We start from the raw sequence: 19,251 nt of genomic DNA, 5'->3' as shown, positions 1-19,251 counted from the left end.
TTACAGGAGACTTACTCCATGTTCTCCTCTTTAGACTCCTTTTTATCTTAGCTATCTTTCTTTTACAGAAAATAGTTTCTCATCATCAGATCAGCTTCCAGGGGAATAACAAAGTAAGCAGAAGAATATGGGAGAAAAAAATTCTGAGATTGCTCCCAAATTCTAAAAATGTAGATGGAGGGATCTGGTATAAGCTTGTTGAACTGTCATCTTCTTTGATGTCCTTGAGGTAGGGCCCCTCTTTTTCCATGGACTCCCTGGGAAATCTTGCCTGGTTGTCTTTCAGAGGTACTGCAGAAGTGCAGATAATGGCCAGATTTGCTTATTGGCAGCTTCCCTTTAATCCACTTAAAAAAGAAAACTTTTCAGAAGTAAAAGTTCTTCTTTCTTTCTCTGGAGGGTTTCTGGAAACTTGGTAATGCACATATTAAGCTACATTGGTTTAAAGTGATGAAGCTAATCTTTTTCGTGGTCTCTGTGCATCACACATATGGGCTCTGCACCTGTGTTGTGCCTCTTTTGGGAAACTTCTAAAGCTGAGGAACATTTTGGCGAGAACCCTCCCCCACTGTCCACTGTGCACGTCCCTGCCCGTTCCCTCAGTTCTCTTTCGACTGCCTAGCAGTAGCCTCTTCTTGAGCTTCCTCTGGTCATAGAAAACTTTTTGTCGGTGTTTTTACACTGGTGCTGAGGTCTTTTTCTCCTCCTCCTCATTGTTTTTTCTTGTTTTTGTCACTACCTTAAAAAAAAAAATTCTGTAGTCTGTTCGGCTTTTTGTTGTCTACTGCAGCTGCAGTCTTCATATGGCCATAAAGGCCTCATTCCGTAAATGCAACACATGTGGGAGTAAGTTGCCCCCCACTGACCCTCACTCTCTTTGCCTTTTTTGCTTGGGGAGGGCCATTTACCTGATCCTTCTCTTTGTGCCAGTCATTCACTAAACAGGCACGGAAGAACAGGTCTGACAGACTCAAAGCAGAGCTGATCCAAGCAAAGCCACAGATCCAAAAAACTCAGCTGACTGTTGTGTAAAAGAAAAGACAATTGCTGCTATGTCTTTGTCAAAGCTGTCATCTCCTTGTCCCTCAGGTTCTGCTGAGTGGGTCGACCTTCCGACGCTGGGATGCTCTTTAGCACTCTTGGTAGCAAGGAAGATTTCGAAAAAGGCTAAGGTTCCAAAGCTGGGATCTGATAGCCTCAAGAAATGAAAGAAAAAGAGGGTTGGAGAGAAGCCTTCGAATCCTAAGATTCCAACCCTTCCACGTTTACTGGATTCACCTTTCTGGGTATTTCCATCGGTACTGAGCGCTCCTGTAATTGAGCCAATTTCTACAGTGTCAGAAGGTGAAATATTAGAGCTGTCTCCTCCACAGCCAGTTTCTCGGGATCGAGAAACTTCTCTGTTGGAAGATTGCCAGTTGTCCTCAGCGAGAGATGAGGCTTCTCAACAGCGCTTACTGTTTCCTCCCTGGGACCAAGAACATTGTTTCCTTCCTTCTGAGGCATTCAGTTCTCCTTATGGCAATGGCCGTCATGACTCTCAGTATAGGGAGAAGTCCAGGTCTCCTCATGGTGATTGGGATCTGAGTGGTCTTACCTTCCACCACGGTGCTATGTTTTTTAGGATTGGCATTGTTCTCAGGATTGAGAATATTACGATCAAACAAGATACCTTGGGACAACTTCACCTCGGTACTGTCCTCAGCCATCAGCAACTCAGTCTCGTCTTTCCCCATAGGAGATGATTTTGTTCCACCTCTGCCTGTGCTGCCCCACTCCTCATCCTTACTATGGAGCCAGACAGCATCAGTCAAGCCGACGCAGCTGCCACCTTCACCTGTGATGCAGACTAATCCTCAACCTGTCCCAGCTCCTAGACCGTCTTTGCCTCATAATTCTGCAGATGATTACCACTCTGACTCTTCTTCATATTCCTCCATTCCACCTTCGGTTCCTTCTCCAGATGATGTTGTGGGAATGCAGGAGGGAGCTACTCCTCCAGAGGACATGTTTAATTTTGCTGAACAGGTTAGCAGGATGGCCCATTCGTGGATGTTGATGTGCAGCAACAGAGCAGCATGTCCAGGACCCAGTTTTTGATACAGTCCTTACTTGAGTTGTCAAAACTGGTAGCAGTTCCCTTCCTCCCAACCCTCCTTCAAATGGTACAGCAATCATGGAAGGCCCCGTCTTCAATGGCACCGGTGTCTAAGTGTCTCGAATCCCTGTACCACATACAAGAGAAAGATGTGGCATTTTTATATTCTTATGTACGACCAAATTCCATCATTGTGGAATCGGTGCAAGGGTGGTCACAGAAGGTTCATGCCTTACCTGTCCACAAGGAGGGTAGAAGATTGGATCTTTTGTGGAGATGGTTGTATTCTTCCACTGCTCTTGGTCTCCATGTGGCGAACTATCAGGCCATGATGGACAGATACCAACAGTTCCTATGGGAGAAAATGGACTCTCTGTGGGCTTATCTCCCAGAGGACCAAAGAGATCTCGCCAGAGTTTTTCACATGGAAGCTGTTAAGTTGTCCAAGCAGCAGATTAACAGTTCCCATCATGAAGCTGACTGTAGCTAAATCAGTGGTGGGTGCAATCACACTCCAGAGGCATGCTTGGTTGAGGTCTGCAGGCTTGAGGCCCAATCACAAATTGAGGATTTGCCCTTTGATGGTGAAGGGCTCTTTAATGTCAAAAATGATGAACAAATAGTTTCTGTTCAAAAGGCAAAGAAAACCACCTGAAAGATGGGTTTGGGCCTCAACCTCCACAGCAACAGTACAAGTTGTGCAGGTGATTCCACCATCAACCGTATATGACCAAGCAACAGTTTGATCATTATCCTCGTTACCAGCTTCCTCAGCAGCAGAGGAAGCAGACTGCTCCTTCTTCGAAGTATCGCCAGGGTTGTGGAAGGACTGACTCTTCTTCTAAGCGGCGGCTTTGATTTTCCAAAGTTTGTCTTTCCCAGCCTCCCCAGCCAACCCTTCTTTGGGTCTCTCCTGGCTCGGTTCCTGCCAACATGGAGAATAATAACAACAGACAGCTGGGTGTTAAATATAATCAGTCAGGGTTACATGATAGAATTTCATACCCTTCCCCAGTTGGGTGTTGTTCATGTCACCTCTACATCGCTGGCCCTCCTCTTGGAAACAACCATGCTGCTCCAGAAGGGAGCAATTCAAAGAGTTCTTCCATACCAGCCAGAGGATGGTTTCTCCTCCCGGTATTTTACCATACTGAAGTGGGAAAAAGGCCTCCATCCGATTATGGACTTGAAGAGCTTGAACAAGTTTATTAATCCCAGAAAATTCAGAATGATCATGATGGCTTCAGTCCTTCCTCTCCTTTGGAAGGGTGTTTGGCTTGTGGCCATAGACCTGAAGGATACATATTTCCACATAGCAATCGCAGAGGCTCACCAGAGGCACTTGTGTTTCATCATTGGTACCGTCATGTTCCAATTTTGAGTCTTGCTGTTTGGTCTGGCAACCGCCCTGAGAGTTTTTACGACGTGCATGGCAGTTTGTGTGTGTGTGCGCGCGCGCGTGCGCCTTCAACTTCAAGACATCGAAGTCTACCCTTACCCTGATGATTGGCTCCTCATCTTGGACTCCGAAGATTCTCTTTCTCATGCCGTTAAGATTGTTCTGAACCTTCTGGGAGTGTTGGGCCTTTATGTGAACAGGGAAAAGTCAACTTTGAAGCCAACACACAGCTCCAGTTTATAGGGGCATTGCTGGATTCGACAGTTGTACATGCTTACCTTCCTCCAACATGGCAAGAACAGTTGATTGCCCTCACAGAGACCCTTTCAGCAGTTAGTCACCGCTCACACTGTGCAGACACTCCTGGAACATATGACGGCAATAGTCACAGTTGTTCATTGGGAAGACTTCGGATGCGACCACTACAGTACTGTCTTCTCCAAAACTTTGATTCCACCACCAACGGTCAGCGTTATTGCCTAAGGATTCTACAACATAGCAGATTCCCTCCTGTGGTGGATGCAACCACGCAAACTATGTTGGGAAGTTCCCTTCATCCAAGCATCCCCTATGCCAGTATTGACAACAGATGCTTCCCTTTGGGAATGGGGAGCTCACTGTGGTCCACTTAGGATTCAGGGAAACTGGTCTGCAGTGGAAAAGAAACATCACATAATCTACCTGGAATTTCTTGCTGTTTGGAACGCGATGTGTGCATTTGAGACTTACCTTCAAAGGAGGCATGTGCAAATCCTGACCGACAATACGGCGGTGTTGTGGCACATCAAGAAACAAGGGGGCACGCATTTGTCCAAGCTTGTGAGGCTCACGATGGACATATTCCAGTCAGCAATCCATCAGCACATTCTTTTGAGCGCTCTTCACATTGCTGGCAAAGACAGTGTTTTGGCGGACAACCTGAGCCTGTCGTACAAATATTCCCATGAATGGCAGATGTCTGCCTCCATCCTGCATTGTCTCTTCACGAAATGGGGTTGACCCACAACAGACTTGTTTGCGACCCCATTGAATGCGATCTGCAAGAGATTTTGCACAAGAGCAGGGATCAGCCGATCATTGTTGGGCAACACCTTTCAACTTCGATGGCATGGGGAGTTCTTTTACTTGTTCTCTCCATTTCTCCTTCTCTTGAGGGTGCTCCAAAAACTAGCACACTATGGGACAGACCGCATTGTGATTGTTCCTTGGTGGCTGAGGCAACCATAGCTTGCAACCCTGCTGCTGCATCTGTCCGAAAGGCAGTTGGTGTGTCTTCTGCAACCCTTGGATCTGATCTCTCCGGATCTGGCACCCAAATCTCATCACCCTGAAACTAATGGCCTGGAGTTTTGCAGTGAGTTCCAGAACTCTGCTCCCATTGGAAGTCCAGGCAGTTTTGGATGCGGCTTTGTAGCTGGCTATGTGTCGGTCCTATGCGGCTAAGTGGTTGTTGTTTTTGAAGTTTGCAAGTCTCCATGGTTTCAATCCACTTAAGGGATTGAGTGAAAATGTTCTTTTGTTTTTGCATAACTTGTTTCAGAAACATTTAAAGTTTTTGTCCATAAAGGTTTACTTGGCAGCACTTTCTTTTTGTAGAGGCCAAGGTTTTTCCCTGTTCATTCACCCAACTACTCGTCAGTTTCTGCAGGGCTTAAAGAATTTGGCACCCCCGGTGAGAACTCTATTACCTCAGGGAAGTCTTTGTGTTGTTTTGCACGCCCTTCTTTCAAAGCCTTTTGAACCTCTGGCCACAGCAGATCTTCAGTTGCTGTCATGGAAAGTGGCCTTTTTGATTGCCATCACATCCTCCGGACGTGTTAGTGAGATTTGTGCCTTTGTCAGGAGCGCCCTTACTGCCCTCTGAAATCCTCAAGTAGCCAGAATCAACACGCAGATAATAGGGTTCTTTTCCAAGGTTTTATTTCCATTCAACCTAATGATGCTTACAGATGCTAATTGCATGAGCCTAATGAGGGAAACTTAAGAGAGCTGCCTACTAGGGGTTTCTAGCCTTAGTGAATCAGTTGATCTCCATTTTGAGGGTAAAGGTGGGAAGCCTCTGAACTTAAGGGCTAGGAGGCGAAAGTCCACCCCTTTCCCGTGGGGCATCGGGGTGCAGCTGTTGACGTCGCGCCAAGCGGGCTGAGTGCCTCCTCTTGGTGCCCTCCATCTCCCGCTTGTCCCTGCGCCAGCACTTAGCATCCTGAAGCTCCAGTTGTCTCTCCGCCTGCCTGCCCGGGTCGCTACCACTCTCAGGAATGTGAGCAGGGAGGGGCTCTCGCTCTGGCAGTACCTCTGAACAGCACATGGGTTCCTCTCCCACGGTTTCTATCTCTTCCTCAGAATTAGAACTGCTTTGGGGCTCTATGGGCTCCGATCCAACCCTGACAGCCTTATGGGTTGATCATCCCTACATGATCTTCCATAAGGACAATGACTTTCGTAAGTTTTGTCCTATATTTAAGCTTGATGAACCTTCAGTTCATGCACACCTTAGAAGTACTATGCAGTACAGTGGAAAGTTGGAATGAATGTCGGTTCTTCCCTTTACTCCAGTTGATGCCACATTGTAGCACTAATTATTGCTGGTCTTCTTCCCCCAGATGAAACACAGCCATATAACCGCTTTAGTCTAGGTGTTCTTTACAGTCTGCTTCATTTAAATGATTACAAACTATATAATCTGCCAAAGTGCACAGACAGTTCACATTCCCCTCAGCCATCAGGGGATTAAAGTGTTGTTCTCTAAAGCTATTCCAAAATGGCATCATGTTTCATTTATAAGCAAACACCTATGTTCTAATTATTACTGCAGCACATCTGATCTAGGATTTGGACTTCTGTGTATCCTACAGGAAACAATTATATATTGTTTATGTATTTATGTATTTGTGATATTTATATACCACTAAATATAATAAAATCCCTTAGTGGTTCAAGAAGAGGACTGCTCCTTCCTCTTCCAGTGCCCCATGCCAAACTCCATAATAGTGGAAGTTTCCCAGTCAAAGGCAAAACAAAAGCCTCACTCTGCTCCCATGGGTTCAGCGGGAAGAAAGTTAGACTCAGTGGGATGCTGAATCTACTCCACTGCAGCCCTGTCACTCTGTATGGCAAACGGTGAGGCATTCATGGCAGCCTACCAACAGTTCTTATGGGGAAAAACAGCAACCTTCTTTGACTGTCTCCCAGAAGTCATCAAAAACCTGGCGATTATATACCAAGCTGAAGCCCACAGGTTAGCAGACCAACAGATAAACGCAGCCTGCCACATGGCTGATTGCGGCTCAGAGGCCATGGCAGCTGCTATTTGATTGAGAGGTTATGCCTGGCTCCATACTGCAGGACTCTACCAGGAAGCTAGATTTACCTCCTGTTTGATGGTGAAGGCCTTTTCACTACATGCACAGATGACACCTTCAACCACATCTACAAAATGAAGACATCTACCCAAAAGATGGGAATGGGATCCCAATCCTTGGTGGCCTCTGCAAACTGACCAAGTCTATATTGGCAACACCAGTGGCCACCTTGGAGCGAACCGACTTGGGCCTGAACCAAGCTTCCAAACAAGGCTTGTACTCCTCCTTTCACTCAAAAAGACCATTTCAGATCAACCCACCCGTAGTAAACACCCTGACCAAACAAAATGGTATCTTTGACTCCTACACGGGAGCCCAACCACTGGATTTTTTTCACCAGCACAGGCTCAGACCCTTTCTCCATGCCTGGAGGTTGATCACCACCACCAAGTGGGTACTTTCTATTATTCCCCGAGGGTATTCCATCAAATTCCAATATCCCCCCCAGGGATCTTCCACTCTTATTTACTCTACTTGTGTTCTAAGAGTAGAGAAGAAGCCCCCTTGAGCAAAGGTGCGATAGAAAAAACCCTCCCCTGCTCAAAGGACCACTGGTTTCTTCTCCAGGTACTTTACAGTCCCTAGAAAGGATGGCGATCTTTGACCTATACTCAGCCTTCATTCTCCTCCATTCTTCCCCTTCTGCATTAGGGAGACTGGTTCACAACAACAGATCATCGCAGCACTTACTTCCACATTGCTATACACCCTGCTTCTTGCCCCTTTCTCAGATTCACCTTGGGTACAAACTCTTCCAGTTCAAGGTTTTCCCTTTTGGCTTGGCCATGGCTCCAAGAGTCTACAAACTATATGGCAGTAGTGGTGATAGATCTGAGACTTCAGGGGAAGGGATCATTGTTTTTCCATATAGAGACGACTAGCTCTTCGTAGTCCCCTCTCACCACTGCCTCAGAACCAACATTAACATTGTCCTGATGCTTCTGGAATCTCTCGGCCCGCAGGTCCAACAAAGAAAAATCCTGTTTCATCCCATCTTGAACCTGACAATGCATAGGGACACATCTTGACTCCACTCGAGCCCACGCCTACCTACCAGAGGACAGAGCAGACACTTTATGATGTCTCGCATTGAAACTAGAGGCTCCCCACCAATGGTGAGCAACCAGCATCCAGAGCCGCCTTAGCGTCATAGCCTCCACCACCTCAGTAATTCCATTAGCATGCCTTCGTATGAGACTACTCCAGTCATAGTTCCTATGAGTCTTCAACCCAGAAACAGACTTCTAGACCTGTCTCTTATCTCTTCCTGATTCAACTTGACATTCCGTACACTGGTGGATAATTCTGACACACCTCTTACAGGGGCTCAGCTTCTGGACTCCCCATCCACCCCTAACAGTCACCACGGATATGTCCTTTCATGGCTGGGGAGCCCACTGTCATTCAGTAACACGTTTAGTATGGCATACATTTTCATGGACTAGAGTCCATTAGATGGATATGGGAAGTATCACTTCCATTCTTTTCAGTATGAAAGCATAGCCTACTTGACAGTGCCCTTTTCATCTTAAATTGCAGACTTCTTGGGTAACTGCTTTCAACCTACCTAAAGTTCCTCTCCTATGCTTTCATCTGGCTACAATGGGTGTTTTCACTTCCTATTCTCAAACAGTTTGTGCTGTACTGTTTTGACCCACCCTTTCAGTGGCTTCGCTTGATTGCTGCAATGTTTTGGCAGTGAGGTTTTTTTTAAGCTTTATCTCATGAAGGAAGACAGTATAGTATTATTGTTATATTTAATATCTCAAATATGTATACTTATGAATTATAGCCTACAAAAACTTACCCCGTAATAAATTTATTAGTCATTAGGATGCCATGATTCTTTTATTTGTTTTTGCTGCAAGGGACTAACACCTACCCCTCTGCAAATTATTTCTGAATATCCATTCAGTTTGAACAGTTTTGGTCTATGTTCCTTCTAGAGAAACTTGATCCCAGTTTTCATTTAATTTTTTCTAAGCTTCGGCTCTCAGGAAAAGAGACTTTTTGTGTTATAAATGTTATAAGCATGTTCCAAATAGGGGCCCCTATTTGTGCCAAAAGGCAACTCATAAATTCACAAATAAATAATAAATAAAAATGTTGTCATCTTGCAGAATTACTCTGGAAATCCATTCCTGTAATACTAGTGTCATCTGAATAGTAAAATTCACAAATAGATGCCTTGTGTTTGGGATAAGGCACATGTCTGCTTGTAGGCTGTTGGTAAGTGTTTTTTTTTAATACAACCTTCCATTTATTGCATTTTTAATAACTAATGTGGCATTGCACATGGACTTTGAAAACTAAAGATTTGGGATTGCAAATCCCAAAGTAGTGCAGAGTGCCAGTATCAGACTAAAATAACTCCACGTATTTTTCTTCGCACCAGAGAGCACATCCAATCCAGTAGGCAGGGACTGTGCTTTTCTTTTATCTCAGCTACTTACCAATGGAGAGGAATTTTCGCTAGTGAAACTCACTGTGAAGATTGTGTACTGACATGAATTTTGCAATCATTAGGAAATCAAAACCATAAAAAATTAAGACTGTACAGACATTGGGGCACACATTAATAGATAACAGCCACATTTGCACACCAACAATAAGCCAGAATTGCTGGCTTACCCTGGTTTACTGTGAATAAACAGCATGCTGGTGCATGCAGGTTGTTTCTTCCTGCTTTGCAGGAGCAGGTAAAGCTAACCAGAAATGAATAGATGTTTGTGATGTCAGAACTTGGGCTCTTGGTTTGTTACCACCAAACAAGCCTGGCTCATCAGCTAGGAGTAAACTAGGGTTTGTTGCCTAACAAATCCCGGCTTCTTTGGGAGCAACAATGAGCCCAGGTTTGGACATCACATGAAGCTTTCGATTTCTGGTTTGTTTTGCCCACTCGTGCAAAAGGAAGAGTGAAGTGGGAGCAAATTTGCTGTGTACATCAGCAGGCTACTTGTTCACAGTAAACCAGGATAAGCCAGCAATTCTGTTGTATTGTTATGTGTGAACAGCTAATATTTTATGAAGACAGTGGAAAACTGTACTACTATTTAGTGCTGTTTCTTCTTAGATTTCAGATGCTGCTCAACTGTTGTCAGAGAGCTTTATGTTACACTCCTGGTTTTAACTTCCAGACAGATAGCTGTCTTAGTCTGTAGCAGGAAAAACAACAAATAGTCATGTTGGACCATAAAGACTAACACATTTATTATGGCATAAGTCTTTGTAGGCTAGAGAACTTAATCAGATGCATGAAGTATTCTCCTCAGTTGGCAGGGTTGTATATACACATGTGAAAATGGTGAGGTCTTATATGACTACAACAATCCAAGCCTCCTTAAATGGAATGGCCAAAGCAATTCCTCTTACCAGTGCAGAGGACAACATCAAAAATATAGCTGGAGCCAATGGGTGCAACCAGCACCTTCTGAAAGTACATAATCTTACTCTGATTTCCATATATTTTATATTCATATTGTGAATGCCAGCCATAGTTGTTGGCATACTGCAGCTTTATTATTTTTGTGCTTACTTCTGTATAGAAAAGCATCTAAAGTTATAAGACTCATAAACAGAGTATCTTTTCCTTCCGTTTAACTTCCCAGAATAATTTCTTTGTTCTCTTTTCACAGTTATTAGTATACCTTAGAACTGTACTTTCTCTTTGCTTTAAGAGAGTGTAGATGTATATCTTCAGCCACTAACTACCTGGATTGTGAGAATAAAGGATAATTAAAGTACTTTCAGAAGAAAGTAATCCATGTTATGTGCCCTTGAGCATGAACATCTAAATGATTTCTGAGGAATCCTTTTAACTCTTGAAGTGGAGCAACTATGAATGTTTTGTGAATCTCATTTTTCGGAGACGGTGGTAGTGTAAACATTGGAGGTATGAAATAGGGGAAATCATGTGTTTCACAGATAGCTGTTAGTGATAAATGTGGGTGTACATTAATTAATGCTTTGATAAACATGAAGTTCTATTTGAATCCTACGTATCGGTTTGTGTAGTCTCTTCTTGTTTTTACAGTTTCATAATTTGCATTGGGGTTTGGTGCTCTAGGAGTTCTTGAGCAACAGGCTCTGTTCTCATATTTAGTGGATTTTTATCAACCTGCTAAAATGCTTTGTAACTTCCTCTCCCCCGCTGTCTGCAGCAGAATACGGAAACCTTGGTGCCTGAGGCTACTTCTGCAATTGCAAGAGTTAGAACTTGGTGGGGATGACAGGGCTTCTGTCCTCCTCACTAATTTTCTGGAGCTAGAAGAAAATAAAATGAAGATGAAAATGTGCTCTGCATTGTGGCATGTCACAGTAACCTGTTCCCCACTTATTTCTTTGTCTGCCTCATTGCAGTGCTACAGTTGAAGCTTCAGCAGCGACGGACACGTGAGGAGCTGGTTAGCCAAGGGATCATGCCTCGTAAGTATGACTTATTTAAACGTATCCTTCCCCTTTGAATGCAGAGTACCTTTATTTAGATGAGAGAGAGAGAGCTTTGAAATGTCTTGCCCTTGCAAGATTCATTCCACTTCAATATCCATGTAGAGTGTGGGAGCCCTGTGCAAATAAAGCCATTTTTATTTCCTAGGATTGATACACTAGCACCTGCTTTCTGGAAGTTTGCTGATGTACAAAGTAAAAAGTAGCGGTATTATTCAGTTCTAAAAGGACTTAATGGAGGATGTTGGCATGCTAGAAATGTTTGAAATACTGAGTTCATGGTAATCATTTTCTTAGCAGACTTCCTGCCTCAAGCATACTTTTGTTGTATTTGAGCAGGGAGCTTGGCTTGCACATATGCTTAATAATACCTTGACTGGAAAAATGTCCATGCAGTAAAGCAATTTTTCTGCACCAAAGGTGGTAGACAGTAGGTTACATTACACGGTGACAAATGCTACAGCAGTTAGTTCATCAGATGTGGGTAAAGAAGACGATGAAATGTATATGTGCAGGGCTAAGTAATGCTTTGAAAATAACTTGTTTATATATTGAAAATTATGATAAAAATAGGCCAAAACAGAACATATGCACTGGCAGAAATAACACAAAGGCAGATAAGAAAGCAGACATTATTTTCACATTCTCTGCATTTTCCTTGAAGCCTTCACAAAGTGTGTTAACCGTGCTAAGAACTAGCAATCACTTTCTCAGTACACCTTTACCTTGTTGCTTTTTGTGGTGAGGGTACTATATTTCTCATTTATTGTTTAGAAGGATTTTCTTACTACTTCCAGTTATAAGCTGCACACAGAAATATTAACATTTCATTTTACCAGGCCTAGCTATTACAGTAACAACTGGGACTTTATGACCTGTTTCTCACATAATACCAAACTGTGGTCTAATTAACTGTCGTTTGTTGAATCATGGGTTATTGTTACATGTTAACCCAGAACTATGGGTTGTTAACAACAAACAACCCATGAAGAGAACCCATGGTTTGTTGTTGGATTGTGAATTGTGGGTGGTTCTATAGGTTGTCACTATATGTGAACTCAGACTTGTTCATGGGTTGTTTCGCCAGACTACAGAGACAGCAGGCAAGAATGGTAAAAAACAAAACTCAGCCTCTTTAAGTGCCAGTACTGCAGTTCTGTAAAGGCATTTGGCATTCAGGGAGGGAGTGGGTGATAGAGGAGTGAAACAAACAACCGAGGGACTGAGAAAACAAACCACTGTTTGTTTGATCATCTGCCAGGACAGGGAACGAACTATAGTTTAAATAAACCATGGGTTCACATTATGTGTGAACAAGGCCTATGTGAAACTGACCAATACACACTTTTGTCCATTGATTAGTTGTAAGTACATGACTGTACCTGTACTCCTGGATCTTTGAAAGCTGAAAAAGAGGCGGTTGGATGGAGTGGGAGGTGCTTTCTCTCCCACAGATCTTCTTCTGTCTCTGCATAAGTAAATTATTCTGTCCACTTTGGGCTTTTATTCCTCCTATTCAGGCGGATATTTTTACAGAGCATATTCATAAGATTTGCTAGATTTAAAAAAATGTTCCATGGATCTGTTTGCCTGTTCACATCTGTTATTTCAAATTCCATTGATCTATGCTGTCAACCCTAGCAAAGGTAGGAACAATTGCATGTGAATGGCTGATTTCCAAGTGGCCCCTCCTTCTTTATGACAGTTCTAAAATTGGCTCTCAAATACTTTTTGAAGTGTCATTTTGAGGTTGTCCTGCATGGAGATAAGTACTCAGCACTTCAAAAATCCAATATTTTGAAACTAACATTCTCAGTTTTTTTGAAACTGTAACTGTGTTGTGTATTTGATAAGTCAATAACTATCGAAGCTGTTTTACCCCCTGTCTCTGGAGTTCTCATAGCCCGGAAAAGAGTTATGGGATCTTTAGATTGATTTCTGGGTGCACGCTATCCTGCTTAGCTTGCAGAGCAAAGACACCAGAAGTAACACATTTAAGAACAATGGATGTTTAATAGTGCCTTATAGGCAAAAACCTAATATAAAACTTGACTACTTGAGATCTTAAGTTTTCAGCATATATGAATATAATATTTTGACAAGCAAATTGGTGAAGTTGTTGCTTCTCTGTTGCAGAGTGGGGCTAAGAATCCTGTCATAGAGAATGGATAGTAAATAAAGCAGCATGGCAATAGGTGCAAATATCTGCAGAATGGCATAATTTATTATTTAATACATTGATAGCCCAATTTTCAGGGAATAGCCTGCTTTCCAGGTTTTGAGGACATAGCTGGGCTCAAGTCATGTTCTCATTCTCCACAGTCATCCTCATGTCCTATTTGTGGGGCTGTCATTTAAAGAAATGCTAATAATTTAAGCAACAGTTACAGTCTATTAATTGATTAAGCAATTACAATTACATTCTAGATTTAGAATGATAATTAACACATCAAAAATCAGGCATATTTTCTAGGAAAGTAAAAAAGAAAACTGCATTATATTTATATAATTGTGATTATTTGAATAGATAGGAAGATTATGTCGGGGGGGGTTGTAATGGGTGGAGCAATGAAGTAGCTTTCAATTCATAATGTCTTAATAGGGTACCTCTAGTTCTCAATTTAAATGTCAGTGGGCAGGCTGAGAAAGCATAACTGGCCCTCAGTCACCTACGGAGCTTCATGACTGAGTGGGAGTTCACAAAATCTTTAATTGATCATATGGGTTGATCAGCCAATTCATGTTTCAGTCCTGATTATTTGCACTCTTCCTTACATATATTGGATGGATTTCTCTCTATACAGTTTCTCTCTATAGCTATAGATACATGGGGTGAGCAGCCTGTATTTCATTCTGTAGTGTGTTGTTATTCAGAGTGTACATTAAGCTAGAAGATGCTCCATGCTCTGTTGTTTATTTAAAGAAATCAATTACTGCTTAAATGTCCTTTATTATGATGGGTGCAGTATACATGTGGGGGAAGGAATGCTGGGAGTGCTGTCCTATAGGGTTCTTGTTAATGGAGGCCAGGCCACCTGTTTTCAAGGCTGGTAGGCTGGTTAAGTTCCGGAGGGCAGTGCTTTATTTTTCCACATGGCCATGAGTGGGAGCCATTCAGTTATATGGGGAAAAAGTAAAAGGACTCAAAGTCATCACTGAGGTGGAGGCCTAGCCTGTCCTGGTGATCTCAGTGACTGGGCTGAGGGCCAGGTTTAGCTCCTCTCAGCTGTATTCAAGATTGAAGCTATCTTACTTTGTTCCAGTGGGAACACCGGAGAACTGAGCAAGCCTCTGTTTGCATAGTACGACCCTGCATTCCATGTCTAGATATGATGTTTAGAACAGGGGTGGTTGAAAAGTAGATCTCCAGATACTTTGGAGTTCAACTCATAGCATTCCTGACCATTGGCCATGCTTGCAAGGGGCTTTTGGGAGTTGAAATCCAAAGCATCTGGAGATCTACCTTCTGCCCACTCCTGGGGTTGCCCCACGGGGGGTTTGCTGTGTTTGGAGGTCGTTCAGGGCACATGACGTTGTGGCCATCCTGTGGCCACCCTGGAGATTTTCATTAGAAAAAGCAGTTTTTTTGAGACTACTTTTAGGCTGATTGTTTTCCTTAATTCAGCCTGTCTGCTTCTGTTGCGGTGTGCACCAACCCTCCGCATTTACTTCAGCATGATAGCCCTGCCCAGGGGTGTGTCTTTCACCTGGCTGTGACTCACTGACCATGGTCAAGGGGTGTTTCCCCTCCTGTGTTTCCCCAGTGTTTCCACCATTTCGCAGCTGGCCGCTCAGGAGTTCTGAGCTACCTCATGGTATGTACTTCACCTCATATACCACTAAACTCTGGTAGCCATCCTTGCAAAGTATAGGTGTGCTCCGCTGGGCAGTCTCTAACTTAAAAAAGCAAGGCGTAAAAGCGCTACATTGCACTCCATGTTCACCAACCACAGCTGCCTGTGGACTGTAAAGTGTATCAAATCTTGGACATTTAAAGTCATCACTGCGGGAGCACGCTAAAGCGTATTTATTGGGCAAGCTAGTACAGAGGGTTTCAGGGGCTAAGGCTTACACTGGTAAAAGCACCTTAAGGGAGTAAAGACTCACAGTGCCCACGCGTGCTGCTCTAGGCAAGGAAGTTATGGCCAGATCACAGTTCCTGAAGTAGTTACTGCGGGACTCCGCAATTGCACATTTAAAAAGCTATTTGAAATAACACATTTGTAGAGGAATACATATGCTCTTTATAGCGCTACAGTGAAATGACAGCACACCTCCAGTGGGACATTGAATAGTGCTGATGACAGTTGTGGCTAAGCAAAATTGCGCTTTAGGTGCACCTTCTGAAGTACTTTGAAAGGCACAAACACAACTACAGAGACAGGGCAAAGCCCCCCAGGAAGAAACTACTCCACCCTATAGTTCCACCATCCCAAATTAAATGAAAACAAGATTCTGCGCATTTAGTCCTGTAGCTATTGCACTATTGCAGTTTTAGAGGACAATAATAAACAAAAATGGGGGGGAGTCGGGCATAGGTTGGGGAAGCAGGGGGTGCTAACACACGCACTAGCCAGAGAAAGCAGAAAGGGTGGAACAAGGCAAGAGTGGGTGGGAGGGAACAAACTCTCTACATGATGATGTGATACATGATACTTCTCCATCCAGAAGCCACCCAAACAGTTCTCAGTAAACTTCCGTGTGACCTGCCCAGAGCCCCAGGCTAGCTTTGGGATAATCCAGATTTTCTGGTCCCATGTGTCCCCAGACAGAGCAGATATGACTTCAGTAAAAAGCAGAACAAAGTGGAGAGTGAACTAAACCCATTGAGATTCCCCCCAGGTCTAGAGTATGTTGGAATCCAGAGAACTTGCTATTTTCAATTTGGCATATAGTGACTTGAATACCAAACATGCAATAAAAAACTGTCTTTTTAAAATTATAACTTCCGTTTTAATGGTGAAAGCTGGCTGGCATGATCCTAATTCATATTTTCTGTTATAGAACTCTCAGAATCACTCTGTTGTTCCTAGTTTAGAATGGGGACTACCCTGAGGTCAGAAATGCCCAGGGTTTCCTCCATCCTTGCCCCTGTGCACATTCAATGTGAAAATGTTCAGGTATGTCTTACGGCGCTCCTTGGTCATGCTTTTGAGAGGTGCCTTGCTTGATCCTGCTGGGCATCTCTTCTGTAAACGTACCTAATTTAAATAGTTCCAAATGTTAAAGACTCGAGACCTAGGATTGGATATTTCAGACATATAGTTCTTTTATAAACTTATCCAGATTGCCAAGTGCTTAGGATTAGAAGTACTGAGTCAATGAGCTAGTAGGCCCCTTTTGATCATTTAAGTGGGTGCTATCTTTACGTTTTTGGTCTTTCTTCCTAGAACAGATTTGAGATAGAGCAGTTTGTTCTAAAATAGATCTGTTTCTGAGGGTGGAGTAAAGAAAAAAAGATTTTACATTTATTTTTCCCAAGTACACTTAAGCTTGCTTAAATACCCATCGAAAACAACCCATGTCCTTTTAGAAGAATGTAGCCTCTGGGCTACAATTCTACCTTTTTTTTGTTATACTTTAAACCAGAGGATTTAAAACTGCTTTGTGTGCCCTCATTAACTTTCCTGGTATGCTAATAGTGAAATACTATTTTCCCCTGTGTAAAGTTGTAACATGTGATGGGCTTTGCCAGACTTGGAGCTTGTAAACCTGCATACACTCTACATAAACAGCATGGACAATAGACAGTTCCAACGTTTCCTAACACATTGTGCCTGTCCCCAGCAGAACTACTCACTTAAAAGCACCATTTCTAGAACTAGGTAAATTTTTGTTTCTTCATGGCAGGGTCAGAGTATGGCTAGCATATATGCAGCACAGGACTCAATTAGATTATCAGTGGAAGGGCCATAGCTCAGAGGTCAAGCACATGTTTTTTATGCAAAAAGTCCGAGTTTCAATCCCCATTATCTCCAGATAGGGCTAGAGAAAAACCCTGTCTGAATCCCAGAGAGCCACTACCAGTCAGTGTCAACAATACTGAGGTTAGAAGAACCAATGGTCTCACTTGATATAAGGCAGCTTCCTGTGTTCTCTATACATGCAGTGGACAAATTGGCTTACTAGTTAACCTCTACTTGTGCTTCCCACCAACTCCCTCCTCTGTGTTACACAGAGGGGACTTGGGGGATAGGCAGGGATTTCTTTCAGTTGTGCTGCAGTATGGAGAAAGTTAGAAACAGCAGGAGCCTGTTCCACTGCTTCTCATCCAGACCTCAGGGCAAATGCAAGTAGACCCCCTGACTGGTTTGCACATCACACACAAAGAACACACAATATACCCTGCCTTGAGTTCCTTGGAGGAAAGGAGGAAAGCAATTAATAAAATAAAGCTAAATGAATTATTTTGAGGAATATAACAATGTTGTACCATATAGGTCACAAAATAGAAGCGCTTGCAACACTACTAGCCGTTTGAGACCTTTTAATGTGAAGTAAAGCAGATATTGGAACTCTGTACCATGGGATCATTTCCTTGATACATTTTTTTAAAAATCCAGCTCCTCCTTCATGCACGCTGTTGTTCCTTGATATCTCTGTTCTTTAGAATCAGACCTCCTACTTTTTCAGAAGAAGACTCATCCAGAGCCTATACAGACGATAGCCTGTATTGAGACTGTACTGGACTCAAATTTACAAACAGAAAAATTTGTTCCAGGGAAAAGAGAGGCATAAAAGGTGGGTCTGTGCAAAGATTTCAAAGTGAACCCATGACAAGCATGGATGCTGGACTCGATGGGTCTTATAGGCCCCTTCCAATCCTACTATTCTATGATTCTATGACACTTGTACAAAGGTTATTAGGCCTAATGGCATCCTCAACAGTTGTACTTCCATATGTAAGGCTACGGATTGAGACTAGGAATGTACGAACTGTGTAAAATCTGCTCCGTCTTTGTGTTTCACGGATCGTCAGGTGCCGTTTGTTCTGTCATCCACTCACAGACTGTTGTAAATTTTTTTGCTCGTCGTGCAGAAAAATGCACAAATAATTATGTAAGAGGTTTTGTAACTATTTACATAATTTACCTTAGTACTTAATATTTAGCGTGTTGTCCCCCATTCCATTCAACTTTTCCTTAGCAGAAATGTATTTTCCTATGAATAAATATGCGTAAATTGGGGCGGGGGGGAATCAGAAAGTCCACTGACTTCATGTGGCCTGAAGGGGTCGCTCTGCAGCGGATTCCGCAGGTTGGATTCTTAGAAATCCGAGCTCATATTAGTCCATCTCGAATTTCTCCAGCATCCCTAATTTGAGACTATTAGTATCCTGACATACTTCAAAATACAGTTATCTTCCAGGACAGAAATGGCCGTACTGTAGGCCACTTTTAATGAAATTTGGAGGTAAAACCACAGGAGATATCTCTCCTAGGCCCAGTTGAAAACAGTACAACTCTGAAACATAGATGGTGAGTGCATTCTGCAGGTCACTGGATACTGTCAACACTTCCAAACCACTAGGCAGGAAGGAAATCCACAGAAATCGATTGTGAAAGTATAGCCTGAGCAAGATGTGGTTAGCGCTTTACATAAACCTTGGTCTCTTTCACTGTTACGAGACAAGCAGCATGGAGATGGCAGTTTTGCTGAGATATTCCTATCTTTGGTTCCTTCTTCTGTTCTGTAGTGCCCCTTTGTGATCAATATAGAATGGCATTGATGGAGTCCTGTTTGTCCAAAGGAATTAAGAAGTGTTTTTCATTTACCCTCTATAACTTCATTCACATTTCTTTCATGAAGAGAACCCATGGTTTGTTGTTGGGATCTGAACTATGGGTTGTTTGTGGTTAACAAACCATAGTTTGTTGGCACAGCTAGGTTCACACAACACAACATCCTACTATTCAACATCAGCCACCTTCACATTTTGGTTTTTT

The 19,251-nt window shown here is 43.0% G+C and overlaps 1 protein-coding gene across 5 annotated transcripts in view; it reads left to right on the top strand.

The window, feature by feature from the left end:
* The window catches only part of MRTFA (myocardin related transcription factor A), a 151,365-nt gene that overhangs the window by 84,020 nt on the left and 48,094 nt on the right, over positions 1 to 19,251 (top strand). For 4 of the 5 annotated variants that reach the window (XR_014784296.1, XM_084809907.1, XM_084809909.1 and 1 more), the window contains one exon: positions 11,219 to 11,284. Coding sequence is in view for 4 of the 5 variants with exons in the window: in XM_084809910.1 (XP_084666036.1) it covers positions 11,219 to 11,284 (66 nt within the window). In the remaining variant the exon portion in view is untranslated. Of the gene's footprint in view, positions 1 to 10,844; positions 10,864 to 11,218; positions 11,285 to 19,251 lie in introns of those variants that run through there. The other variant, XM_084809908.1, reaches the window with a different exon arrangement.

The sequence above is a fragment of the Heloderma suspectum genome, chromosome 7 (assembly GCF_057233095.1).
Source record: "Heloderma suspectum isolate Gila_16-S chromosome 7, 16-S_ref, whole genome shotgun sequence".
Taxonomy (NCBI): Eukaryota; Metazoa; Chordata; class Lepidosauria; order Squamata; family Helodermatidae; genus Heloderma; species Heloderma suspectum.
Note: the sequence above shows the minus strand (reverse complement) of the source record. Positions and strands in the feature narration are given on the sequence as shown.